The sequence below is a fragment of the Herpailurus yagouaroundi genome, unplaced genomic scaffold (assembly GCF_014898765.1).
Source record: "Herpailurus yagouaroundi ecotype Mexico unplaced genomic scaffold, PumYag 100, whole genome shotgun sequence".
Lineage (NCBI taxonomy): Eukaryota > Metazoa > Chordata > Mammalia > Carnivora > Felidae > Herpailurus > Herpailurus yagouaroundi.
Window position 1 is genome coordinate 62,325,603 of NW_024412391.1, and position 27,705 is coordinate 62,353,307.

The 27,705-nt window shown below is 40.3% G+C and overlaps 1 protein-coding gene across 1 annotated transcript in view; it reads left to right on the forward strand.

Annotated features, from left to right (window-relative positions):
• Positions 1–6,015: 6,015 nt before the first annotated feature.
• The window catches only part of PON2 (paraoxonase 2), a 28,285-nt gene continuing 6,595 nt past the window's right edge, over positions 6,016–27,705 (forward strand). Inside the window, exons 1-5 of the mRNA XM_040472614.1 lie at positions 6,016–6,147; positions 15,584–15,654; positions 21,889–21,944; positions 26,829–26,994; positions 27,531–27,657. Of these exons, the coding sequence (XP_040328548.1) occupies positions 6,074–6,147; positions 15,584–15,654; positions 21,889–21,944; positions 26,829–26,994; positions 27,531–27,657 (494 nt within the window). The 5' untranslated portion in view covers positions 6,016–6,073. The remainder of the gene's footprint in view (positions 6,148–15,583; positions 15,655–21,888; positions 21,945–26,828; positions 26,995–27,530; positions 27,658–27,705) is intronic.

Here is a 27,705-nt window from a genome sequence, read left to right on the forward strand (position 1 = left end):
CTTAAGAACCTCATGTCTCTCTTCCTAAAATAATACATATCAAATAAAACCTAAATTCCTTCTGCTTGTCTGTGCCATACGCACAGAGTTCATCAGCAGAGTAATTGGGGTTCTAGGAAATGGGGGCATTAACCGAATAAGGATTTTCCTGGTCTTGATAACATTGCCTCTACAGAGATAGCTCTTGGCCTCTCCAACTGCCTATCACTGTCCCTTTTCTGACTACGGCAGTGGTTGCCTTCAGCTTCCACTTGTTAAAATGTTGTCTTGTCCTCCCAAGCTGCAGTCAGGTTCATGATGTCCCTGACGATGTCAAGGACTAGCTCCAGAATCTGATAGTCGGCTGGCTAATCTTGACTGCTCCTCAGACGTTTCCTTGAATGGGCTTTGAGTGTCCTGTCTACAGCTGAAGGCTGCTGTGAAGCTCTCCTTTTGAGTCCTGTGGCGGGCTCAGTTCCATCCATGGCACTGCTTTTGTCAGCCTGGGTGAGTCAAAGCTGTTCACCAGGATGAAGAGTAAATGGCAGGAAAGGGTACTCAAAAGAAGAAATAATGCATTTTTCAGAAAACACGCCTACTTGCAGACATTAGCTGAATAGTTTTTCACTAGTTCTTACTAGATAAGGGCACACCGTCACGCTCAGAACTTAGGAAAATGTATATAGTTATAGTCTACTACTCTAGATTGATATAATGCTATTTCAGTGAAAAACCACCTTATACAGAATCGGCACTGTGAAAAGTGAAATTAAATGGAGTATGTATGAGTAAGAGGCAATAGCTTTCAAAAAGTAAGGCATCAAAATAGGGTTCAAAATTTTTCAAAAGTGAAGTGAGAGAATGAGCTGAAAAGATAAGAGGCAGTAGCAGTAAAATGAGATCTTAAAATTGAGGTTTTGTAAGTATTGTAATTGCTGGTAGTGGCAAAATCTTATAACCACAGGAGTAGGTGGCAGATTAGGGTAACGACAAGGTCATTGGAGGAAAAGAAGTCATGGAACTAAAAGGTTGGGTGTGGAAAAGCCACAGATGCGAATGTTAAGATCACTAAGAACTGAATACAGATAGTATAGAAGGAATTGATTGTGAGCCAGGAGCTAGAACCTTCTAGGACAGGGAGAAAGTGTCCCAGCTGGGGGTCAGAAGATAACACAGAGGGGCGCCAGCATGCCTCAGTGGGTTAAGAGTCTGACTCTTGATTTCGGCTGAGAACACGATCTCATGGTTTGTGAGCTCGAGTCCTGCCCTGGGCTGTATGCTGACAATGCAGAGCCTGCTTGGGATTCTCTCTCTCCCTCTCTCTGCCCCTCCTCCACTTTCTCAAAAATAAATAAACATTAAAAAAAAAAAGAAGATAACACAGAAAGTTGTAGAGGATATTTACTGAAGGATATCCTTCAGATGGTGACCACATAACATAGGGATAAAAGGCCTAATGAGATTACATAGATATTGAAGGTAAGGCATGAGTGTTGAAAAAGAGAGAGGTCTTGACAGAAGCATGTTTCAAGGCTCTCTTGTTACTCCTACCAGTGGGGGTATAGAAGCCAAGGGAGGAGCCATCTTACCCAAGCACAAATAACTTTGGAGATTTCTTTCCAAACCACTTCTACCTCCATCTTCCACATGGTTCCCAATCCCTATAAGTGAATAGTAAATAGGTTTCATTTTCCATGGCTAGGGAGTGACTGCCTAGAACACCATGGCAGGAACAACTTCAAGACCATGCCCAGATTCAGGAGAAAAGGCAAACAGCCATGTCTATGCCAGTCTTTGCTTTCCCTAGTTTAAGGTAATTCCCTGAAGTTCAGTTCAGTTCCTAATTCTCTGTAACACTCCTCACATTGCGACCTGCCTCCTAGCCACTTATACAACCAAAACGTTTTAAAGACTTTGACCTATATCACTTCACTTCAGGCTACAACCTCTTCCCTTCTTGACGGACTTTGATTCAGTCTGCTGTACTGTCTGCTAATGATCCCAAAGTCTCCTTGTCCAGATAAGACCTCATCCCTGAGCACCAATTGTCTGCAATTGTCACCAGGGCTTTGAGTACATCAGATGTGCTCTTCAAACCTTCCTGTCCCAGTTGGCACAGCCCCATTTTCCCTTGTTGAACTGGGGAACATGTCATCCTCAACCCTCCCTTTTCTCCCATCTCATCATTCACCACTTTCTATGCATTCAACCTCTGACATTCCTTAAATCTGCTCCCTCTCCTCCCTCCCCACTGCCTCTGCCTTGTTCACATCTGTCTCTTCTCTCAAGCAGACTTGGGAAGTACACTTCAGCTCCCCTTCCCACAGCCATCAGAGTGACCTTTGCAAAACACAGCTGTTTCTCCCTTCCTTAAAAGGCTTTAGTGGCTTTACGTCACTTACAAGGTAAGATTGAAGTTCTTAGCGCTTGACACACAACATCGCATATGTCCAGGTACCTCTCTCTCTGGCTAGCCTATGACCACCACCAGGACAGGAATGTGGACCTCCTTTATTTTGAATTCCCAGTAATTGCTTAGAGATGCAGAACACACTCAATAAAGGTTAAGTGATGTAAGCAGGCAAAGGAAAGTATAAAAAGCAACCTTGTTTTGGGGCGCCTGGGTGGCTCAGTCGGTTAAGCAGCCGAACTAGGCTCAGGTCACGATCTCGCGGTTCGTGAGTTCAAGCCCCGCGTCAGGCTCTGTGCTGACAAGAGCCTGGAGGCTGCTTCAGATTCTGTGTCTCCCTCTCTCTCTGACCCTCCCCCACTTGCACTCCGACTCTCTCTCTCTCAAAAATAAATAAACATGAAAAAAAATTTTTTAAAGCAACCTTGTTTTAAAGACCCTCTCGTGTCCATTGGCATGAGATGGTTTTCCACAGCTCTCACTACCAGCTCATTCGTTTCTCTTCTTGCCACGAATAGCAGAAGTATAGAAATCTTTATATTGGACAATTAATAAGAGATGTATGAAGGGTGGAAATGGGGTCTTGATACAAATTTTCTAACACTGGATTCTGGGTTCGCCATTCTCCAGGTGTGTAACCTTGGGCAAGACACTTAACCTCTATGACCTCTTAACCGCTGTAATAATAGTACCTGATTCAAATGGTTGTTCAAATGGGAATTAAATGAGGCAGTGTTTAGAAAGTGTGTGGCATAGGAACTGTTCAGTAAACAATAGCTCTGGTTGTCACTCTGAAAGAGGTTGCACGCAAGGTTCATTCATTGATAACTGGAGGCATTATCCTTGTTAGATGAGAAGAAACATGCATATATTTCCTAGACTGGGGGAAACATGTCTTTCCTTTTTCTGCAGAGTTCAGGCCATACATAGTCAGCCTGTGAAGGAGACTGGGAGTTTTTGCCTCTGGTCTCCCCAGCTTTTCTTTCCCAGTGTTTTCTACACCTTTGTCCTCTTCCTCCAGGGTCCTGCTGCTCCTGGAAGAGAGGCAGGAAACTGTACAGCCCTCTGTAGAAATAGGCTCGTGTCTAGTGGGAACAGGTAGGCTATCTTATTGACTTTCAACATTATCTTAGAATTTTTTTATTCATGTGTCCTAGCTATACCTTAACCCAATTGAATAAATCCATTCATTTCAAACTTGAGCTCCATTATTGGAGCAAATACCTTGTATTTTGTATTTGGGTGTTTTTGATCCCTAAGGAAAACAAGTTCATATTGTTCAAGCTAATCATTGAAGAATTATACTTTGTTAACTATAAATATTAAAATAGGTATATAAACGACTTTTGTCATTGCATTTCTTTATATTTTAATATATTGGATTCTCAATAAAAATGACTTGGGAGGCAAAGGTCTCCTTTACTTTTCTCTGAGAAGCCATAGAATGAAGCCATCTACAAAGCAATTCTTTCTTTTACTGATAATAATGATAATAATTATCTTTTATAACATCTCTTCAATGAATTTTTGTGTTAAAAGATCTACCCCCTTTTTAAAAGAGAGGTAAGGACGGGGAGAAAAAGAAAAGGAATATGGAGGGACCACCTCGCCATCACATAGTGTATGAAATGACAATAATCGTGAGCCACCTATTCCGCAGATTACCGGGGACATTACACATGATAACACAGGCAAAGAACTTTAAAGGGTTAAAAGCACAATCATGAAAGGCAGTCCACTTACAGTGTGCTCCAAAGACCATTTCAATCTGTGAACTCTTTGTTTTTGGTCCATGGTGAGATAAATATGAAAATTTGAAAGCAAGCATTTAGAAACTGTTATAGAAATTTGACAAACTCATTTTCTGTCTGTTGAATCAAATAATAAAAGATTTGGGCTTGTGTTTTGTGTCTGAGTTTTTACTTCATTTCTAGTAATTATTTTCATTGTACTTCACAAAGGCGAAGAAAAACCTGTCCTTCACCACACATAGTTTGAGAAGCATTGATAAAAGGTATTATTATTTCTGAAATTTTGCTTAAGAACCATTAAATTTCTAATTATAAACTAGTTACATGTCATTATTTGAGAAACACTGCTTCAGACCAAGTGTAAGGAGTTGCCAGCATTCAGACAAGTTCCAGAACAAGTTTGTTTTGTATTGGGCAACTTGGTTATTTAAGAGTCAGAAACCACTTTTCTCATGAAATAACGTAAACTCAGGGTTATGTTCTTGGTGTAGCCTAGAGATCTGTTATCTCAAAAGATTGCTAAACTATACCATAACATTTAATAACAGATATATACTACAACATTTAGTAACCGGTCTTCTCCATCCTTCTACAATGGAGAAGATAGACTTCTGATTTCCAGATCAGAAAATCCCTCTCTTCCCCATCTGTCTGTGAGAAATAGCGATTCCCAGCCTTAGCTTAGAGGTGGATATGGGGTAAGAATGGGGGCTACTTCTGCAGAAACTCTTTCGACAGCGACACTCAGCACAACACTCAGCAGGAAGAAGAGTATGGAGATACAGCACTTTTACACAGAGTGATGAGGGAATTAGACTGAGTTTCAGGGAACTCACTCGTCGTGTTAATAACATTAATCGAAAGTTTCTCCAAGATTTTCTGAGATTGAGATTATGCAGGTTCTGCCGAACTTGAAAGCTCTGGTTCTTTACAGCAAATATCTCCATCCTAAATCCTGGGGTACTGTTCCTTTTGTGGCCCAGCACCTGTTGGGTCTCAGCCTCCTCCTGAATTGAGATTTGTCTGTGCCAGAGGGACCCATGACACATGTCTGTTCTTTCAAAAGACAACTGTTTGTCTCCCTACCATTCAATATAACCTAATATCCTGTAGGACTGAATCAGGGAAACACAAATACAGAAGGAGAGGAGTTTTGGTTTTGGTGGGGGGAGGGGCAGATGAGAAATTAGCATCTGCTTTTATTTACAGGTTGTTTAAGAAAGTGATGTTTGTTGAAGATTGGAAATTGTGATGGTTTCTGCCTACACGCTGTAGGATGGCAAATAAACCCTGGGAACCATTGGAAGCTTAGTTCAGGCATACTTGGTCTGTCTCAATCTGAACCAATAAGCTTCTCTTTTACATTTGTTTTTCTTTCTTTCTTTCTTCATGTTATGGCTCTTAAAGTAAAAGAAAGCAAAAAACAGTTTTCCCATACACTGAGCTGAGATCAAAAAGTGTTCAAGTCTGCAGGCCTCGAGCCCAGATGAAGGATTACCAGGAACAGAATGTCTCTTTCCTTCCGTCTACACCCTGGTATAATGAATAGTGATTCCAGCATGAGGTTATTCACAAGACAGGACTCTATCTTTTCCTGTAATGAAAAAGAATCTTTAAAACTGTATCTAGAAGTTTCCTACTGGGATAAGGAGTAAGGAATGTCTTTGAAGACTAGGAAAATGAGAAAGGAACGCGGGCTGCCTGAGGTCCTTGGGGTTGTTTGTTTGGGATAGGAGGCGAAGGAATTCCAAATTTCACGCCCTCAACCTAAACTGGGGCATCCTGGGAAAGCTTCTGGGGAAGCGGGTGGTGACAAAGGCCAAGGGCCGGGCCGAGGGCGGAGCCGGGGCGGAGCGCGGCCGGAGCGGGGAGGCGGGCACCGCCCACCGTGCTCCCCGGCCAGCGAGAGCTTGGCGGCGCCGGCTCCCGAGCCATGGGGAGGTTGGTGGCTCTGAGCTTGCTGGGGATAGCGCTGGCGCTCCTGGGCGAGAGGCTCCTGGAGCTCAGGTAGGTGGGCCCTCGCGCACCGAGGCGCCGGCGCGCGGCCCGGCTGTGGAACGCCTCCCCGAGCTTCCCCCGCGCTCGGGTCCCCAGGCCCGGGTGGCGGCCGGCTGCGGGAGAGGGCGCAGGCCATGCAGGGATTCTCCAGCTGCCGGGCAGAGAACTCCGGGTTGTTCTCAGATACCCAGCTTGTGAAACACCTCCACCCCCACCCCAGCTTCTAGCAAAACCCAACGCAGTTTGGGCTGAATCTCGAGACTTTCTGGGAAGTTGAGGAGCCCCAGCGAGTGCTTTGCAAGCACTCCCAGGCAAATCCAGCTCTTTAAACTTGGAAGCAAAACTATTACTCATGCACTGAAACTTTCATTATAAAGATTTATTTCAAGTCATTGGTGCTGCTTCTCTTTGTTGCCCAAACCAGCCTCCTTCTTTAATAAAGTTGTGCACCATCCCTCCCCTGCGTAAGTTTGAGAAACTTTTCATCTTTCTAATCTTGGCGCTGTGCATCAAAGATATTTGAGATATTCAGCGACCGGTCTTACATCACTTCCTTATTTATCTCCACTGAGGAACCCTGAAGCCAGAATGTCAAACAGCACAAGCCTAGTGCATGTCCCAATTTAATTATAATGAAAATCACGGATGGGTAGACATCCTAGTTTCTAAGTTACCAACTCAAATTTTATAAGCCTCGTGCAGATGGATTCCAGAAATACTGAGCACCAATTCTGTGTGGTGTGCTGTGTTGGGCTCCCGTAATGGAGTCAGGCACTGTCCTCACCTTTAAGAAGTTCACCCTATTACAGGGGAGAAGAGAAGTAAAACAAATGTATCAATTTGGGTGTCCAGGACGGGTACAAACCAACCCCTGCAGGCTTAAGGAGGAAAGATGGAGCCCTTGAAGGTGGAGTTCAGGAGAAAGAGACTATTTGAAATTGGTCTTGAAGGATGGGTGAAACATACGTGGGGATGAAGGAGGCCATCCCAGATGAAAAACGAAGCATGAACAAAGGGGAACGGGTGGGGAAGTTTGGAGATTAGCAGTAGACCAACTTGAGGGGAGTTAAGGGGTCCAGGGTAGGAAAGGTTTTGAGATGGTTAACTAGGAGTTCAAAAATTGGGGCCTGCTTTGATAGGCAAAGGAGAACTATTGATGTTGGCGCGTGTGTGCGTTTCAACAGGAATCTGTTTAAACCATATAAAGCATAATCAGTTGCTGTGTTATAAAGCATAGTTAGTTGTGCTACATAGAGACAAAGCTGGAAGGACGGATTGGAGGAGAGCAGTTCTCAATCCTGGCTGTATGTTAGAATCTCCTGGCAGGCTGATGCCTGGGCTGCACCCCCAAAAATTCTGATTCAGTTGGTCTGAGTGGGGCCGAGGCATGAGTGTTCTTTATTTTATTTTATCTTATTATTATTTTTAATATTTATTTATTTTTGAGAGAGAGCGCACATGAGCATGTGAGTGAGGGAGGGGCAGAGAGAAGGAAATAGATCTGAAGTGGGCTCCAACTCACAAACTGCGAGATCACGACCTGAACTGAAGGCAGATGCTTCACTGACTGAGACACCCAGGCGCCCTGAGCGTTTATTTTAAAAGATTCTCCTTATAATTCTAATATGCAGTTACAATTGAGAAGTAGTAGAATAGAGAGTAAGCAGATATGGGGAAACTAGTTAAGGTATTGCAGTGGTTTGGAGAGAATAACAGAACAGGGGCCCAAGCCTGAGCCCCAGTGATAAGGGGGAGGAAGTCAAAGGTGATACCAGGGTTTCTGTGTCTACTGACCTATAGCTGGGGCTTTATCTGCTGATAAAGAGGTGCAAGCTGGGGGAAGTGTGTGACGGAAGAATTCTTACTGGTAGGAAATGGACGTGTTGGCCTTAATTTTCATGTTACATAAATGCCCAACTTGCTCTGCAGGACATTCTTGAATTGAATGGTTTTGTACATTCTGTCCAGCTCTCAGTTTCAAAGGCAGTACCACTAAAATTCACAAGCTCATTAAATTGTCCTGAACTTCAAGCCATCAGTGTTCCACAAGCTGACGTTTTCCCAAATCATGGGTTTCTCTTCTTACCAATCTTAAAGTTTTAAATTTAAGTCCCTTTAAATGAGTTATAGTTGCAAACCTAAGAAAAAGTAAATGAAGCTTATTTACATAGAATGCACCTTACAGGTCATTTACAATTTAATGCATCTTTTCTTTAGAGAGATTTGACTGTAATAAATTTTACCAAGCAGTGACTTTCTAGGGTGGTAACTTCATCGGATAGTTGAAGCCCTCAATCGGCTGATGTGAGAATGTTAGGATATGTGATAGGTGGCTAGATGTAGAAAATAACGCAGGATGCCCAGTTAAATTTGAGTTTTAGATAACCGGCGAACCATCTTGTAGGAGAAGCGGATCCTATGCAATATTGGGGCATGATTATACTAAAATATCATTCTTTATTTGAAATTCAAATTTGGGCATCTTGTCTTTTATTTGGCAACCCTGTGACTGTGCCCGCTCTTGACAGACACAGGTGGGGCGCTCAAATGCATAGCATCTCTTCTTTCAGACCCTTAGCGTCTATTTTGAAAAGCAGCATGTTCCTGCCTCCCCATAAGGAAAGGCCCTTCAAAAACCAGGCTTTTCTTTTTGTTTTGGTTTTTTTGCTCTCATCTGGTACCAGCTATTTCATTGTTCCATTTTTAGAGATGGCGCTTTGGCACTCAAGTTATTTCTCTCCCCCCAGGGCGCCCACTTAAATTTCAACCTGAATTTCAGATGAACAGTAAATAATTTATTTATTTTATTTTTTTTTTTTAGGATAAGTATGTCCCAGATGGATAAATGGAATCCAAGCTGTCTCTTTCCTTCTGAACTGTAACTGGCCAAAGTTCCCAGGGGAGGATGGCATTTTACACCCAACTTTTCTACTCCTCCCTAGTTGAGCAATAAAGGGGAAAATAGAAAGACACAAATTTCCCTGGGCCAGTTGCTACCTGCTGCAAAGTACACATACTTGAATGAATCATGAGACTTGAGTACATCAGAGACCTATGCGTGAGCAGGAATCCCCAAACAAGCATCTGAATATTCCGCTTGTTGCATGATAGATTTTATGACAGCCGCACCAAAAAGCTATCCAGTCTGCTTTTGAACTCTTCTGAAAGTTCAGGTTTTATTTTTAAACTACCATCCTCCTTATCATTTATTGTGTGACTGTTGTGTGCTGATCACTGTGTCAAAAGTTCTTTATAGTAAACCAAAATGTACATTTACTGACATTTGGAAAGAACTTCCTTTTACATTTATGCCTCCATTCAGTCTTCATATATGTCTTCTTTCCTATATTATACGTGTTAAAACTGAGGCTGAAGGAAGTCAACTAGTAGCTCAACAGGTAATAAGTGCTGAACGTAAACTCCAAACTAGGTCTTCTCATTTGCCCCCTGCTTCCCCACAGCCTCCTAGCTTTTCTGCCTTTGGAGTAAATAAATGACTTACTCCCAGCTTAACATGACTAATCACAAATTCTTCGTTACTAAGTACCAGCATTAAGGGGACTCAAGGGGTGAAAATTCCAAGAGGTTTTACAAGTCTGTATACAAAAGATAAAGCCCCTGTTTGTCTATATTTAAGCCTGTACTTAGAAGATAAAGCCCCATCAGTGGTTTGTAAATTCAAAGGCCATGAGATATGGAACAAAGTAATGCCAGGTAGTAACACTGTTTTCCTAGTTTGCTGAAGATGAGGCAATATAATAATTAACTGCCCCTATCTCATCCTGTTCTGGATGGCTAATGCTGTTTTCCTAAGTGAAAGAAATAGAAATTGATTTCATGGTAATGACTGTTGGTTAAGGGTTCATGCTCTGTGGCCTAGATGGCCTGAATTCATTCCTTAGCTCCACTATTTACCTGGGACCTTGGCTTTTTATTTCACCTTTCTGTGCCTCAATGTCCCAATCTGTAGGATACTCCATAGTGGGGCTATGAAAACATGAAGTTCATTCTTGTACTTGTAAAGTGCTAAAACAATGCCAAATACGTAGTAAGTGCTCATTGAAAGTTACCTGTAATGACAATGTTCAGGCAGGGTTCTTAGACTTTTGGGCCATAGATCTGTTTGGCAGTCTGGTAAAGTCTTGACTCCTTCTCAACATTATGGTTTTATTTTATTTTTTAATTTTTGTGTGTGGTGCCCCTCTTTTTTTTTAGTTTTTATTTTAATTCAGTTTGGTAAACCTGCAGTGTTATTTTAGTTTCAAGTGTACAATATAGTGATTCAACACTTCCATATATCACCCTGTGCTTTTCACAAGTGCCCTCCTTCATCCCTATCACTTATTTCACCGATCCCTCCACACCCACCTCCCCCTGGTAACAATCAGTTTGTTCTCCATAGTTAAGAGTCTGTTTCTTGGTTTGTCTCTCTTTCTCTGTTTTCCCCTTTGCTCATTTTTTTTTCCTTAAATTCCATACATGAGTGAAATCATATGGTATTTGTCTTTCTCTGACTTATTTTGCTTAGCATTATTGTCTGTAGCTCCATCCAGGTCATCACAAATGGCAAGATTTCATTCTTTTATATGGCTGAATACTGTTCCATTGTGTATGTGTGAGTGTGTGTGTGTGTGTGTGTGTGTGTATCGCATCTATCACGTCTTTATCCATTCATCAACCGATAAGACACGTTGGTGTCCATCATGTTTTTAAATGCATAAAATACAATACATAGGGCTGTAAAACAAAATTAAATACTATTTAAATATTTAAATACTAAATACTTAATTTAAATACTTAAATGCTGTTACCAGCCTATTTTAAAAATCTAGTGATACAACAACGTGGGCTTCTTAATTAAAGCCTTAAATAGATATAAAGGTAGTTGAATATGTAGCAATAGATATTTTGAAGTTGCAGTGAGTATAAATGGTATTTTGAGATATCTACAGCAACTGAAATGTGATGTAACAATGTCTGTGATTTCTGTTATTGACAGGGAGACATAGGTACTGCTGGTAGAAACTTCTGTGGCTTCTTGCCTGCAGTCATCGTTGAAGGAGACTTACTTTCAGTTAGGTTTAAATAAAGATATATATTTTTTTCCCATTTATGTTCATGGATCCCTGAATTTTTCCCACGACTCTATAAAGTCCCCTGGACCCCTGCTGAAGAACCTTGATGTACCTGTTTCTGTTAGGGATCATTTGGGAAGACTGCTGGCTCAGTTGAAGGAAGACCGTGTATATTCTTTGCTGCACTACACCTATCGTATAGTTGTAACTAAAAGAAAAATAACAAAATTTTAATGAAAAAGAAGTGAGAAAGTGAGAAAAGCAGAAGGAGCCTAGAGCAGTAGCGGTTGCCTAGAATATTATGTCTGAGGCTGGCTGTGGGTTAAAGGAAAAGAGTGCTATGATTGATTGACAATGTCTGCAGGACAGCAGACAGCCATCCCTGACCTAATTCAGTCACAAGGATGCTGTGGACATAAAGTGTTAGGGAGCAAATAGGCTGTAGCAAAAATGTCACTTATTTGTGTTTGTACCATTTATTTGTTTACTTATTTATTTATTATTTTTAAAAATATATTACTTAAAAATTTTTTTAATGTTTATTTTTGAGAGAGAGACAGAGTGTGAGCAGGGGAGGCGCAGAGAAAGAGGGAGACACAGAATCCAAAGCAGGGTCCAGGCTCTGAGCTGTCAGCACAGAGCCCAACATGGAGCTCGAACTCATGGACCACGAGATCATGACTTGAGCCAAAGTCAGATGCTTAACCGACTGAGCTACCCAGGTTTCCCTATTTATTTATTTTTAATTTGGCATAAATATATTTGAGCTGACTGATCTCCTAGTCCAAAGAGGTTTGTGTAGTTTTCTCATATATACTCCCCAGACTTCTTAAATTGGTTAACAGGAGTGTTTTCAGTTGCAAATAACATGCATCAAATTAATTATATATAAATAAAGGCTTATTTTTCTCACATGATGAAAACTTTGTAGGTAAGTCATTCTATAGCTTTTCCATCAAGCCTGTGGTCATATAAAAAAAAAATTAGATTCTTCTAGTTTTGTCCTTCAATCCTTCACTGTTGGCTTTATGTCCTCATACTTGTCGTGTTAAGGATACTGAATGGTTGGTATGGTCTCAAGCACTGTACGTGTGGTCATATCATGAAGAAGGGAGAAGGGGTGATGCCAATTAGCTCTCATCTTGTGTCTGCATTTTCTTTTTTTTTTTTATAATATTTTTTTTAACGTTTATTTATTTTTGAGACAGAGAGAGACAGAGCATGAACGGGGGAGGGTCAGAGAGAGAGGGAGACACAGAATCCGAAACAGGCTCCAGGCTCTGAGCGGTCAGCACAGAGCCCCACGCGGGGCTGGAACTCATGGACCGCGAGATCATGACCTGAGCCGAAGTCGGCCGCTTAACCGACTGAGCCACCCAGGCGCCCCGTGTCTGCATTTTCTATCAGGAACAAAAATATCTTTCTCCAAAGCCTGGGTCATATGATTGCGTCTAAATACAAAGGGGGCTGGGGAAGCAAATATTTGGCTTGTCTGTCTGCAGTGGAAAGGAGCAAGGAAGAAAGGGGTTGAGAATGGCTTTAGGTTTGTTAGCTAATAGGTCCTACCAGCCTTAATGCAGAAGTTCACTAATGGGTAGGGAACTGGTAGTTCTACCAGGTAAAAAGCCTAGCAGTATTCTACAGAAAGGATGTGAAAGTCTTGATGGGCCACGAAGGTTGGAAACAAAAGCCTATCTTTTCTTCTAAAGGAAAGATAAGAAAAAATGATTTGATTAACCGGAAGTTCTGCACAACTCTTGTGTGACTCCAGTTTTGTTTTGTTTTTTTAATTTAAAGTGTATTCATTTTTTTTTTTTTTTTTTTTTTTTTTTGAGAGAGAGAGATCGGGGGAGGAACAGAGAGACACATGCACAGAAACTGAAACAGGCTCCAGGCTCTGAGCTGTCAGCGCAGAGCCCGACGCGGGGCTCAAACTCACGAACTGTGAGATCATGACCTGAGCCGAAGTCAGCCGCTTAACCAATTAACCAACTGAGCCACCCAGGTGCCCCCTGCGTAACTCAGTTTTAATAGTACGCAGTCTGCATTTCTAGAGATGATATTGTACAGCCAAACTAGTTGATGAAGTTTACCCTATTAGCAGTGTGTAATCATCAGTCATTTGTGCAGACCTAAGTTGTCTGTAAAGATATAACCCACCTAAATTGTTCAAACACATCTGAATTGTATTTTATCCATATAGTTTATCTTGGCAATAGGTAGATGATAATCCTCTTCCTCTTTTTGTAGAGTTAAAGGGACATAATAGTAAGTTGTATAAAATTGACACCCAAGCCAATGCATGACACAGAAAGTTGATGAAGCCACAGCTGAGACCTACTGATGTATCTCCATCTGTTTCTGGAGTCATGCAGTGTCCACTGAACCTGAGAGGTCATCTAACCTCATCCTTGTTTTACACATAAAGAAGACCGATGCCCATAGAGATTAACCTGCTGATGGTCAGGCAGTCTTTCTGCTAAGGCAGAAGCACAGATCTCTTCCCTCCTTTCTGAGAAAAATACCAGAGTGGGTTAGAGCACTGCCTTGGAAGGTTCTTCCCAGCAGGTGTCAAACCTCAGCAAAGTTGCTTCACCTCTTGAGTCACTTCCCTCATTCCTAAGTAGGGACAAGTGTACCTACTTCTTAGGATTGTTGTAGCAATTCAGTGAAGTCATTCAAGTAAATCACATAGAACAGTGGCCGACTCAGTGAGTTTTAACTGTTTTTATTATTGATTTTCTTTTACCACCCATGGCTATCAGCAGTGGCATTCCCATTATCACTCGTATTACTGCCACTCTACTACATTAGGCCAAGTATACATATTTTCCCTTTAAATCACTCCGGGGTTGGGGGGCCTTGGTGGCTCAGTCGGTGAGGCTTCTGACTCGATTTCGGCTCAGGTCATAATGGCATGGTTCCTAGGATTGAGCCCCTCCTGGGGCTCTGCGCTGACAGATTCTCTCTCTCCCTTGTTCTCTCCCCTATTCTTGCTCTCACTGTCTCTCTGTCTCTCAAAATAGATAAACTTCAAAAAACATAAAATTAAATAAAAAATGAAAAATTTGATCCCTCCGGGGACTTGTAAATGTGAGATTTATTGTATTTTGTCTTGCTTTGCGTTAACATTGTATTTTATGTTTAATTTTCATTACACCTACATATTTTATATGTTTACTTTAGTTACTTTTAATTTTAATTTTCTATTTTATTTATATTTGATTCACTTCAATTTTTATAGCCTTATTGCTATATTGTTTCAAGAAATTTGGATACTATTTGAGTTACATGATTCAAAATAACAGACTGATGAACATTTTAATCAGAAACACTATATATGATATGAGTTGCCAAAATATATGGTTGCTACCACCTGTTGGTAATTCTGAGTTAGGTAGGCCTCGACTTTCTGCCATGTTGCTGAGATCGGTAGACCTCCCCATATTTGGTGTCTAGAAGTCAGACGCTGTCAAGGGTATGAATGGAAGAGGGACAAGCAGCAACTTACCATTGTCGTCTCTTAAATGTGTGATATATGTGACCCACTTTGAAAAATGTCAGTCACCCTGCAAGCACTCTTAACATTTGTGACTGTAGAGAACAGAAAGAGAAGGGGAGAGAGTGAGCGAAGAGAAGGCAAAAAGCCTATATAGCATGTGGCTTCAAAAGAAGAACTCCCCCACCTGTTTGCCCAAACTGCTTTGTGGCCTTCTCTGGTAGAGGGGGGACCGTTCATTACAGTTTGCCATTTTCTCATGATTTCTTCACTTTATTTTTTGCCAAACAGCAACAGCAAGTAGTTTTGCTGAGGTAATTGATGTTCTGAGAAGCTCTCACCTAATGAACACTGTGTGGGGCTGGGATCTCCTCGACCCAGTTCTTGACAGCTGCTTGTAGGGTATCTTCTGTGTGCCTGGCTCTGGAAAACCCATCTTCTCTTGGCCTCCTGTCAGGCACCGTGTCACTTTGCAGAGGGTCTGAGCATTTTCCGGCTCCTCCGGGCCCTCGGTAGGAAGACAGGGCTGCTGGCTCCACATCTGGAGCTCTTCCCACAACACCAGAGCTGTGCGGAATGTGACCTGGTGCTGTGTTTATATTTGCACAGGAACTTGCATTACAAGTTTTATTTGTTGAGTTGTTGGCTTTCTTTTATGATCCACATTCACACATACAACTTTGTGATACGCATTTTTATTTTAACTTCATTTCTGGTGCTCTTTAATGTTCCTACCCTTGTTTTTCTGTCTTCTCTTTCATCTGCTTTAGATTTATGCTATGTTTTATGTATTGCTGTAAGCCTCTTTAAACCCTGTCTGCAACAAAGCAAGGAATACATAAACAGATAGATTTTTTTTTTTTTTAAACAGGAATCGACTTAAAGCCTCCAGAGAAGTAGAATCCGTAGACCTTCCAAACTGCCACCTCATTAAAGGAATCGGTGAGTATGAGAAAATGCTTGTTATACTCCTTACATTGTTTGGCCAAAAACACGAAAAAACTCATTAGCAGTGTTTTGGCACACCACTAGCGTTCATCAGAGGAAAAATCACATTAAGTCAATGAAAACCTCTTTGGTCAGTCTTTTTTTTTTTTTTTTTTTAATCTCATGCACCTGTATTTCTTTTGTCCCCCACTCTCCCTGCAATTTGTTAATTATTTGTGTAATCCTATGTTTGTTGCTTGATTTCTTGCTTGTTTAGTGACTTTTCTGAACACGTTTTATAAAGTTTATATTCTTCGCTGTGTGTGGCCCCTGGAATCTGTGCTCTGTCAGCCTAGAGGTCAGCTAGTGAAAGTGTCAGAAAAAAGAGAAGTTACAAAATGGAAAATGAAAATCTCTCAACAAAATCTCCACCCCACACAGAAATAACTCCAGAGATAAAGTTTTCCTTATCTTTCCTGATACTTCCAACTCAAATGCAAACAAATACATGCATATTTCACAAACGGCATCTTAATATAAGATTATATTCTGCAACCTGCTTTGTTCTCAGTGGAAGGTGAACAGCTTTCCACATCAACTCATGTAGACCTACCTCCTTCTTTTTACTGTTTGCACATACCGTGGTTTATTTAATCATTTCCTTCTTGATGCACATTTGGATGGTTGCAGTTTTTTGCAACCACAAACAAATCAGTGAACATCATTGTACATGTAGCTCTTGTATGTCTGTAGGATGACTTGTTGACGGTGAGATTGTTGTTCAGGGAGCAGACGTGTTTTAAGTTTTGATAGTCATTGCTAAATTGCCCTGGATTGGCATTGCTAATAAAGTACTTCATATCTATAACCACATTCACTACAGGCAGAGTTCACAGTGCTCTTTGAACAAAAACAAAGTAGTGATCCTTTTCTGGATCAGACACAAGAAGGCTTCATTTTCATGAAACCTATCAGTTTTCAGAGCAGCCTTCTGTACTTCAAAGTTTCTTTCCAGTTGTGTTATTCGCCTTCCCTTTCCGCATCTGTTTTTTATGTGCCCTGTGTCCTATTTTCCATTGTTGCTTTAGTCCACCTTCCTAGTTCTATCTCCCTTGCCTGGACTCCGTGACTTCTTGCTCCTGGGGCTTCTCCTCTTTGTTGCCCTTACCGTTGCCCACACACTTAGCAGGAAGATACAAACTCAGTATCAAATACCACACGGGCAAGATCTGTGCTGGATAATGCAGACAGTTCTAGAAATAAGGTTGTCTGGAGTCCCAAGAAACTCAGCAACTGCATCCTGCCTTCTGGCTGCTTTCATGAAGAGCCCCTTCAGAATGGCCACTAAGCAAAAGCCAGATGGCATCTGTGAGGGATGTTGTACAAGGTTGGGAGGGTGAGTCAGTGATCTCGAAGGTTACTCCTGCTACTGAGTTAATAATTGTCAAATTATTAAATAGCCCTTGGCTCTGTGGAGCCCACCTTCTGTGAATTCAAGTCCCAGAGTAGACAATAGGGCACAGCCAGACACATTCCAGGATGAACTGCCAAGTGTATTGCTGTTACAACTCACTGGGATGGAGGGCTCCTCAGAGAAAAACAAGCCCAAAGACATTTGTATTCTGAACAGGCGTCTGTCTGTGTTTGTGACCTTTATGTTGTGATGTGTGTGAGCTGCTGTCTGGAATTGGAAAGAATGAGGAAATATGTCACCTATGGCCCTTCTTGTGAAGTGTTTAATGCCTCTGAGGCACTTCAAAAGGCAACAGAGCGAAGACGATGAGTGATTAGAAGCACATTTGGGATACATTTTTAGATCTAATTAGAATCGTGCTTTTTTTCTTTCTATTTTTTTTTGTTTTTGTTTTTTTGTTTTTGTTTTTGCTTCTGTGGTTAGCACACACTGTATGAACATTTGTTGAATGCTATGTTGGTGATGCATAGTGGTTAATAATAGCATGTAGTTACATGTTTTTAACAACAGTCACTTATTCAGTGGTCTTTGATTATAGGGAATAACAGTGTGCTGGGCATATACATGCCCATAGAGGCAAAAGCAACTTCTTATGGTAGGCAACAAGGGTTGAAAGGTTCTCTTTGTCAGTTTCCACTTTGGGAAACAGTAGTAGCCACGCACTTGAAGCCAGCTATCCCTCCAAGAGGTAAGACCACTTTCCCTACGCTTCCATCCCCATCAGCACCCACACCCACACACACTATGGTGCTGCATTCACCGTGACTAGAAATGAACTCTTCGCAACTCTTGAGTGCTCTATACATATCATCTCATGTCTTTCTGTTTTAATAAATAATAATCACCTACCACATGCCATACCAGATGTGTGCCTTCTGCGGGGGCACCAAGTAAGCTCAACTATCCTATTTTTTGGTTTTCCTTCTGATTGTATCTTACGGACAGAAACCAGGCTCTTACACACCCATGATTTGGCCTAATATCAACATCTAAATAATAAAAAAATTATAATGACAGGATCTAGTTAAGTCTATTTATAGAGACTTAAAAGCTTAAAACATTTTCTAAATGTCTTTGAAAATGCGGGCATTCAGAGTCCTGGACTAAAAGAAAATTTTGAATGGATTGTCTCTCTTGAGTTAATTAGTGGTTTTATACACTTGGCAATCAAGACCTTTACAATAAATGCTGCTGGGGAGATTTAAAAGAAAAAAAAACATTAAAGTTGGTAGCCCTTGTGATCATTTACTTTATAGTCTTCTACGAAAGGAAAACAAAATGTACACTACTGTGAGATAATAGATTTTTTTTCTTTTTTCTCTTCTGTATATAATAGATAAGGACCCAAGACTCAGAGACGTTTGGCAAATTCTCTTTGCAATATAGTATCTTTTCCCAGAGTGACTAACACACATACCTCCCTCACCAGTGAACCAAAAAAGTGGAGAAAAATAGTTACGTTACATATCGGATACTCTATTGGGAATGGCAAGGGATGATTTGGTGTTATAAAGTTACACCTAGAGGAGAGGAGAGAGAAATTTATTCCCTTTTACATGGCAGTCCAATCCAAAGATAAGCAAATGGCCTAGGTGATTAGATGGTTGTGCTCCATGTGGCTAATCTGGGACAAAGGTTGATGAAGCAACACAAGTCTCTTCAACATATTGCTGCTTTCTCCAACTGAGTCTCCAACTGGAGACTCCAACTCCAACTGTTGCCATTTCCCAACATGAAGGGATAGAAAGAAAATTTATGTGGATATTATTTTTAGCTTATTTTACCCAGATATTGCATACATATTGTACTCTCGCATCCTGTTAACCTGAACCTAGGCAAATGGCCACAAGTATCTCAAGAAAGGGTAGAAAATGTCCTTAGCTGGGTTGCCATGTGCCTGTAGCTGAAAAGGAAGATGGGGAATATGGATACTGGGGAGCAGTTAGCCATCTCTGACACAGATAATTACCAAAGATATAATAAAAAATAGATCAAAACCTGATGTGCTAAGTAAGCTAGAAGACTTTCTAGAGCAAGAGGGTTTTGAAAGAGGTTTTAACAAAAAGTACCGAATATGGATTGGGGAAGATCTTGGTAGGAGGAATGGAAGCAAAACGTTTTGGGAAAAAGCTAACATGTGGAACTGACCACAGTCAAATTTACAAAGTAAAGTGTCTTTAGAGAGGAACCAGGGGATGGTTCTGACATAGAAAATTCATTCACTGCTACGTTGTATTTTCTTTTCTGTGTGCTTTTAAGTCAGAAGGAAAAGACTTGAGTCCCAGCTTCCCAGTTTGTGACCTTGAACGATTTGCTTAACTATTCAAACGCTCTGTATTCTTTACTCTAAAGAAAGAGATAATAATATTGCTTCCAAGGGATATAGAAATTGTGTGAAATAATGTATGTAAAGTACTTGCGAGGAGTCTAGCCCTTGGTAAACACAATATCTAGTAGCTATTATTATTAGTACTAGTACTACTGCTATTACTGAATTAGAGGAGAAAAAAATTTCTCCAGTATTGACTACGCTTGCAGTAATCACACCCAAGAGGTGATAGGAAATGATAAAATCCTGTTGTAGTAATGGATATAGAAATGAAGATGGAGGGAGTAGATCTGGAAACTATTCTAAAGAAAGCTACAGATAAGACTTACTATTTTTTTCTTGGAATTAGGTGATGGGATTACACAAAGAAGTTATGATGTAGTTGAAATGAAAATACCTTTCACAAACATTGTTCTTTTCTTGATTACTAAAACGATACTATTATTTGTAGAAAATTTTAAACAAAGAAAAGTATAAAGAAGAAATGAAAATCATTCATAATCCTACCACCTAAAGAACCATTGTTAATTTTTTCTGTATATCCTTTCTTGTTCTATGTGCATAAGCATGTATATGTTGAAATTAAATTGTTTCAAGTAATTTTTCAAGAAAAACAAATTTTATTTATTTATTTATTTTATTATTTTAAAAAAATTTTTAATGTTTACTTATTTTTGAGAGAGAGGAGCAGGGAGAGAGAGAGAGAGAGAGAGAGCGAGAGAGAGAGAGAGAGCAGGAGACACAGAATCCAAAGCAGGCTTCGGACTCTGAGCTGTCAGCACAGAGCCCAACGTGGGGCTCAAACCCACAAACCATGAGACCTGAGCCGAAGTCAGATGCTTATCCAACTGAGCCACCCAGGCACCCCACAACAAATTTTATTTAATTGGCTTCCTACTAAATGGGTCTAGAAAACAAAACTTGGACTGACATGTGCATGTGAGTGTGTGTGTATGTTTGTGTTTGCATATACATACATGTGGCGTAGAGTCCCCTGGTCCCTGCTCATTACCAGTTGAGAACCCTGGGATTAGAGTCTAGTGATTCTTAACTTTTGGGGGCTATTAAAGACCTTTTGTTCAACCTACTAAAAGCCAAGGTTCATCCTTTTCATAGGATTTCTCAGCCATACATCCAGGTGCCATTTTGCCTTCCATACAATTTCAACTAGTTCATAGATTCTGGAACCCATCTGTGGCTCCTTAGGAATCCACAGACCAGGCTAAGAACTCCTCCATCATGCCATGCTTAAAGCATGTGTATGTGTGTGTGTGTATGCATATATATGTATATATGTGTGAGTGTATATATATATATATATATGTATATACATATATATATATATATATATATATACACTCACACATATATCTTCTTGCCAAGGAGCAGGCATTGCATGTATTCATGATTGCAGTCTTCTTTACAAAGTGAAGTTCTTGGCATTTGTATTTTCTTTTGCTTTTCTCCACTGTGATAGAGCCGGCGACACTGGAGGCAACCAACCAAATGCAAACTCATGAATCAAAACCAAAATGGCTGCATAGATGCTGTTTGTTTTTGACAACCTAGAAATAATCTTGGAGAAATCCTTTGGAGAGGTCTTAAAGGGGAAGATTGGATTTTGTGGACTCAAAGAATGTGTCATGATTTGGCTTAATCTAAGCCATTTTTATTCCTCTTTTCTTGTGTTTGGGTCTATTATCTGTCTGCAGAATTTACACAGTGAGACCACTGGGAAGGTCTTATGTCTAATTATTTGCTGTGCTGTGTGGAGTGCACTGAAGACAATCAATAAACAATCAATAGTAATTGTAGCCTGCTCAGAGACAACCGTTAGAAGATTCAGCTGGCTTAGGTGCATGGTATTTTTCATTAATTTTCTTTTGCTAGTTGTTTTCTGTAGTTTAAAGCCTAAATTTAAAGATTAAATGGAAAGCTTTCTTTGCTTATGAGAACAAGCAGACATTGTTTTTAAAAGAGGGAATATATAATCCCAGGTGCTTTATCTCTGTTAATGAGAGAAATGTCTGTGTTTGCTTCAGATTGAATGAGCAGAGAAAGGGACAAGGATATTTGCATGGCTAAATGACTATGAGCCCTTCACTCTGAAAGTAATATTCCCCTGATGTCAATTACTTTTGTACAGACATCTGGATGTTTATCATAAGAGTGTACAGATGTCAGCTTTTTCTGTATTATATCTGGAAGTGTGGTGATTACTTGACTTTGATTTGAGTAAACATAAAATATCTAACATTTAAAGTTAGAGGTTCACTGCAGGAAGGGATTTCGATGGATGTGTATTAAAGAGAGTGCTTCCTCAGAAAAAATTGGAACTATTCCTAACAATTCAGACACTGGTAAAGTAAAGAAAGTCCCTGTTGTGCTGTGTCTAACAAATAATGGAATTTGAACATAACCTTTATCTGTTTTCTTGGACTTCCAGAGGCTGGCGCAGATGATATTGACATCCTTCCCAATGGTCTGGCTTTCTTTAGTGTGGTGAGTATCTCCTTCTTTCCCTAGTCTCAGTGGAGGACGTACAAGAGAGTTTGAGGAGGCCTACAGGACAGGAACTTGTTTTTTTAATTCCTCACTTTCAAAACTGTGTTTTGAACAAAAAAGACCATGTAAACGAGGTTTGGGAAAATGTCTTCAAGCTTATCTAAATGTAGAGATAAACAAGTCTTTGCCAGTTGATGAGCTGCTCTTTACGTGCCTACTGCATTGCACTAAAATATTCCAATGCAATCTGTGTTTCAGAAGTTTGTTATTAAAAAGGATATTTTGGGCATTATTATGGATATTCCATACTACATTACGTTCTTTTAAATATAGCATCCATCAGGGTGCCTGGGTGGCTCAGTCAGTTAAGCATCTGACTTCAGCTGAGGTCATGATATCACAGTCTGTGAGTTCCAGCCCTACGTCGGGCTCTGTGCTGACAGCTCAGCGCCTGGAGCTGCTTTGGATTCTGTGTCTCCCTCTCTCTCTGTGTCCCTCCCCTGCTCACGCTGTCTCTCTCTCTCTCAAAAATAAATAAACATTAAAAATAAATAAATAAATAAATAAATAAAATAAAGCATCTCTTTCTTTCCATTAGATCCTCCATTTTAAGCTTATACTCTTGCTGTTATTGTTTATTTTCAAACACTATACTAACTTTCCCAGACAAAGGCTTTTTTCTTTTTCTAGTTTCTTTCCTTTTCCCGCTGAATAGCCTGTCATAAGTGGAAAATAATCAACTGAGTTTATTTATAACCTTCACTTTTGCCTTCATTCCTAGAAGATGAAAAATAGTCACGTTTCTGGGTATACAGTAGAAAGTCTTTAAAATTGACTGTGTTCTGACCTTCACCAGTAGCCTCTAACTGGAAAACTTTGTAAGTGGGAGATGAGGAAGTTCTGATCACCCTTCTTCCCTGGCTTGGGTGCCAGTGACTGTCTGTGGCATTTTTGTGGGTTTGGTTTTTCTTGAGCAAGATGTATCAGATTAAAAACAATTTTTTTTAATGTTTATCTATTTTTGAGAGAGAGAGAAAGAGAGAGAGACAGAGTTCAAGCAGAGGAGGGGCAGAGAGAGAGGGAGACACAGAATCCCAAGTAGGCTCCAGTCTCTGAACTGTCAGCCCAGAGCCCGACGTGGGGCTTGAACCCACAAAGTGCGAGATCATGACCTGAGCTGAAGTCAGATGCTTACCCGACTGAGCCACCCAGGTGCCCCAAGACGTATCAGAATTTGAAGGCAGCCTGTAATGATTCTGTTCCCTCTCAGCATCCATCGTTTTCAGGCTCTGAGACTCAGATGCGGAAACCATAGAGGGACTTTTGAAGAGTCACAGCACTAATAAAACAGTTGTGAGAGGTATGGGAAAGCTGAGAGAACTTGGCTTAGAGGAAAGTGAGGGTTAGAACACTCTTCAGGTTCCTGATAGTTTTTAGGTGAAAGACTGAACAGTTGGTTGTTACCACTGAGGGAAAAAAGAAACATTGTAGGCTTTGGCAGACACACTAATATTTATATGAAATTTAAAAAATACAGTTTCAAAAGACAAGTTTTATTTAATTACCTACACAGAATGAGTAAAATGATATTTCTAGTAGGTCTCTGGGTTGTTTGTTTGGAAGCACATGCTTGCACATATGTCTATAGGCTTAGGAGAAAACACTGGGATTCCTCATCAAAATTATTCATAACTACAGGCGCAAAAATCCTGAGGAAAGTAGAAAGCACTTGTTGAGGTGTGTGTGTGCGTGTGTGTGTGTGTGTGTGTGTGTGTGTATGTGTTTCTTTTTGGTTTTTGGTTTTTTGTGTTTGTTGTTGGTGTTGGTTTTTTGTTTTTTGTTTTTTGTTTTGCAAAGGACGTGTTCTCAGAGATTTGTGTAATCCAGAACTCACCTGTTTCAAGATCTCAGCCCCCATAGGAATAAATCTGAATTAGGAGGAGTGAGGTCTCCAAGCACATAAATCTATAGCCATTTTCACTAAGGGGCTTAGAATAGTCATAATGATCTTGTAGGCATGTCAACAGAATTTCTTCAGCTTTTTTGTCCTTCCTTGGTGATATGACTGTCTTTTCTTTTTTTCAGATTTAGAAATAATCCCACTTAACTGCTGTTTTTTTAAAATTACTCAGCATTGTCTCTACTATTTCTCAGAATGCACTTCTTTCTAAATGAGTAACGAGTAATGTGTACCTCCTGGCAGCTGTTTGTTCTTCCTCCAAGCATGTTAGCCCATGTAACCCATCCTGTTCCACACTTTGCACAGCTGTGGGTTTGAGGGTTACCTCCAGCCCCACATCACCCTTACTGAAGAATTGTATGACACAGAATAGAATACAAAAAAGATTTAAATGACAATGTGAATGCACTTAACGCTACTGAACTCTACACTTAAAATGGTGAAGGTGATCAATTTTGGTACGTATATTTTGCTGCAAGTAAAAATAAGTAAAACTTTTAAAAAGAGGAAAAAAACAGATTTATGTGATGGGCAATATTAAAATAATCATGAATAGTTATCACCATCCCTGCTTTCTGTGCATTGAAATCATGCTCTTGTTTATGGGACCGTGCTCCAAAATAGAAGTGGCACTCCCATGTAGCAATAGTACAATTCCAGTTTTCTGCTTGCTGAGCCTGCCAGCCTTGAAGTTAGAGCATTTTGATAGATTTTTTTTTAATTGGGGAGAATTCCTGTTATGTTCAATTTTGTACACAAAGTGGGACTTCATTTTTGTACACTCTTTTAAACTTGCATAAAATATGACTGAAAAGATTTGAAAGAGAAAAGACCTAGGTCATTTCAGGGGGTCCCCAGAAAACACTGAATAAAAATGCAACAGTTCATTCCTGCTTGAAGGATCCCAGAAAACTAGACATAGAAGGTAATTTCTCTGAAACCTACAGCAAACATCATTCTCAGTGGTGTAACATTACCACTGGTGCTACCTTCCCATAAATGTTTAAAAAAGGGACACAGTGCCCCCAAATACTGTGACCATCAGTAATCTACTAGAGCTCTTTTTATTATTTTTTTTAATTTGAAACAATTTTTTTAAGTTTATTTGCTTATCTGGAAAGAGAGCATACGTAAGTGAGGTAGAAGCAGAGAGAGAGAATCCCAAGCAGGTTCTGTGCTGTCAGCGCAGAGCCCACGGGGCTTGAACTCACAAACTGTGAGATCATGACCTGAGCTGAAATCAAGAGCAGATGCTTTAACTGACTGAGCCACCCAGGCACCCCTCTACTAGAATTCTTAATAACCCAATAAAACAAGAAAAAAATAGGAAGTAGAAAAAAAAGTCAAAACTGCCATAATTTTCAGACATTGTCATTACCTGCTTTTTAAACAATCCAAGAGATTCAACTAACAGACTGTTTGACCTAAGGGGAGAGAGAGTTCAATGAAATGGTTGGATCAGACTATTCAGAATGAACATGTAAAACTCCTCGCCTTCTCATGCACTAGGAAAAAACAAATAGAAAATGCAATAGTCATAAAAATAAAAATAATGTTCCATTCAGAATAGCAACTTAATTTTCAAATTTTATACAGGAAAATAAATTATATATATATATATATATATATATATATATATAGTCATGTATATATGTATGTTATAAACAAAGCTATAGAGATTAAAAAGCGGTATATTGGTACAGGAATAGGCATGAGTCCCCAAACAGATCAATATATAAAGAGGGGTCTAGTACATGATAAAGGCGATAGTTGCAATCAGTGGGAAAAGGACAAACTACCTGCCAGGCACTGCTCCAGGCCCTGGGATCTAGCAGCAAACAAAGGAGGCAAAGTCCTGGCTCATGTTCCAATGGGGAGAGAATGAATATGTGTCAGATGTAGTAGTACTTTTACAAGAAATAAAGGAAGGTGGGGCAGTGGAGAGGGACAGCCATGCTGAGGGTGTGGTCAGGCTGCCATTTATGTACGTGTAAAAATGTATCTATGTCAAATGGCAATAAGTGACCTTTGACAACAGAGATAAAGAATCTAGGAGCCTTAGGTATCTGGTGGGGGGTGGGGGGGTAGCGTTCCTAGGCAGAGAGAGCAATGGATATAAAGGCCCTGAGGCGAGAATGTGCCTGGTTTGTTCAAAGACCATCAGGGAAGCCAGTGTGGCCAATAGGAGATGGGAGCAGAGACCTAGAGTGTTTGCGGTCGAGGAAGGTGTAGGAGGATGAGCAGGGCAGATCATACAGGGTCTTTAGTAAATCATAAGAACGTCCACTTTTTAATCTGAGTGAGATGGAGTTTTGGTCAGAGGCATGACATCCTCGGCATAACTTGGATGCTGATGGGAGACCAGTCTTCCATAGGGAAAAGCCAGAAAAAAGCAGAAAGGGCAGTTGTGAGACTGTTGCCACAATTGCGGTGGTGGTTTGGGCCAAAGCAGTCACGGAAAAAAAGGTCAGGAGGAATGTTCACATCTTTATGAAGGGTTATATTTTCAAGGTAAAGTCAACAGGACTTCCTGACAGATTGGATCTGGGGTGTGAGACAAGGAGGGGAGTGTTGACTGCAGCCATTCACCAAAACTTCAGTCCATATGTAAACTTTCACTTCTCCCATCCTCAACTCTGCCTGGTATCTTCCGGGCCACCAACTTTGTGGTTATCCACTTAAGAGACTATACCCCCGGTCTTGTGCTTCAACTCAGAAAAATCATTTCTTGTTCGTCTTGCAGCTCACCAGCCTCCAATTCCTATTTTTCCTACTGTCTCCTCGCTGCTTTCTTGCCATTTGTAGCTTTAATACCACCACCTTTAATCAAAGGATCTACTTATCTTTTATTTATACTGCCCATTTTAGCCCATAAACACACTTAAGCCTCTATATTTAACTTTTTCCTCTGTTTTGAAAAGGGTTTAAAGTGTCCAGGACTCCACAGCTTTTCCCCAGATAAGCCTGGAGGGATACTAATGATGGATCTAAAAGAAGAAAACCCGAGGGCACTGGAATTAAGAATCAGCCGTGGGTTCAATTTGGCTTCGTTTAATCCACATGGTATCAGCACTTTCATAGACCGCGGTAAGAGCTGATGAGCTACCCACATTAAGAAACTTATCATGGTTTGCAAATGACTGTGGAACATAGATTTGGATCATTTCTATAGTAAGAGAAGAACAATTAACTCATGAATTATTTCTGTATTCTTCATACAAATAAGTTGATCATTTGCCTCTCCAGCTAGCAGCAACTTAGGCTACATTTGAAATTTCTAACAGTTAACACCTGAGAGAATGTTTAGATTTCATAACCTTTTTCACAGACCTATGATTATTGCATTAAAAGAGAGCTATATTTCTGAATTAAACTATAAACAGATTATTCATGAATTCTGTATATGGAGTGGGAAACACTCTTTCTTAAAGGTCAGGGGACCAACGATCAGAAATAACACCAGCCAGACAGTGATGGGAAAGAAGGGGAAGAAGAATGATGTTAGGTCGTCTAACAGTTTATACATTCAACCTTTCCTCGCCTGTGGTATTTAAATGTCAGTGTCTGCCCAGAGGTCCTATGGTTATGTCTTGTAAATTAACTCTGTTCTTTCAATTCTTTAGATGACACAGTTTATCTCTTTGTTGTAAACCACCCAGAATTTAAGAATACAGTGGAAATTTTTAAATTTGAAGAAGAAGAAAATTCTCTTTTGCACCTAAAAACAATCAAACATGAACTTCTTCCAAGGTACTCAGTCCCTTTGTTCATTCTCCGATTTATCTCTGGCATTTCCAT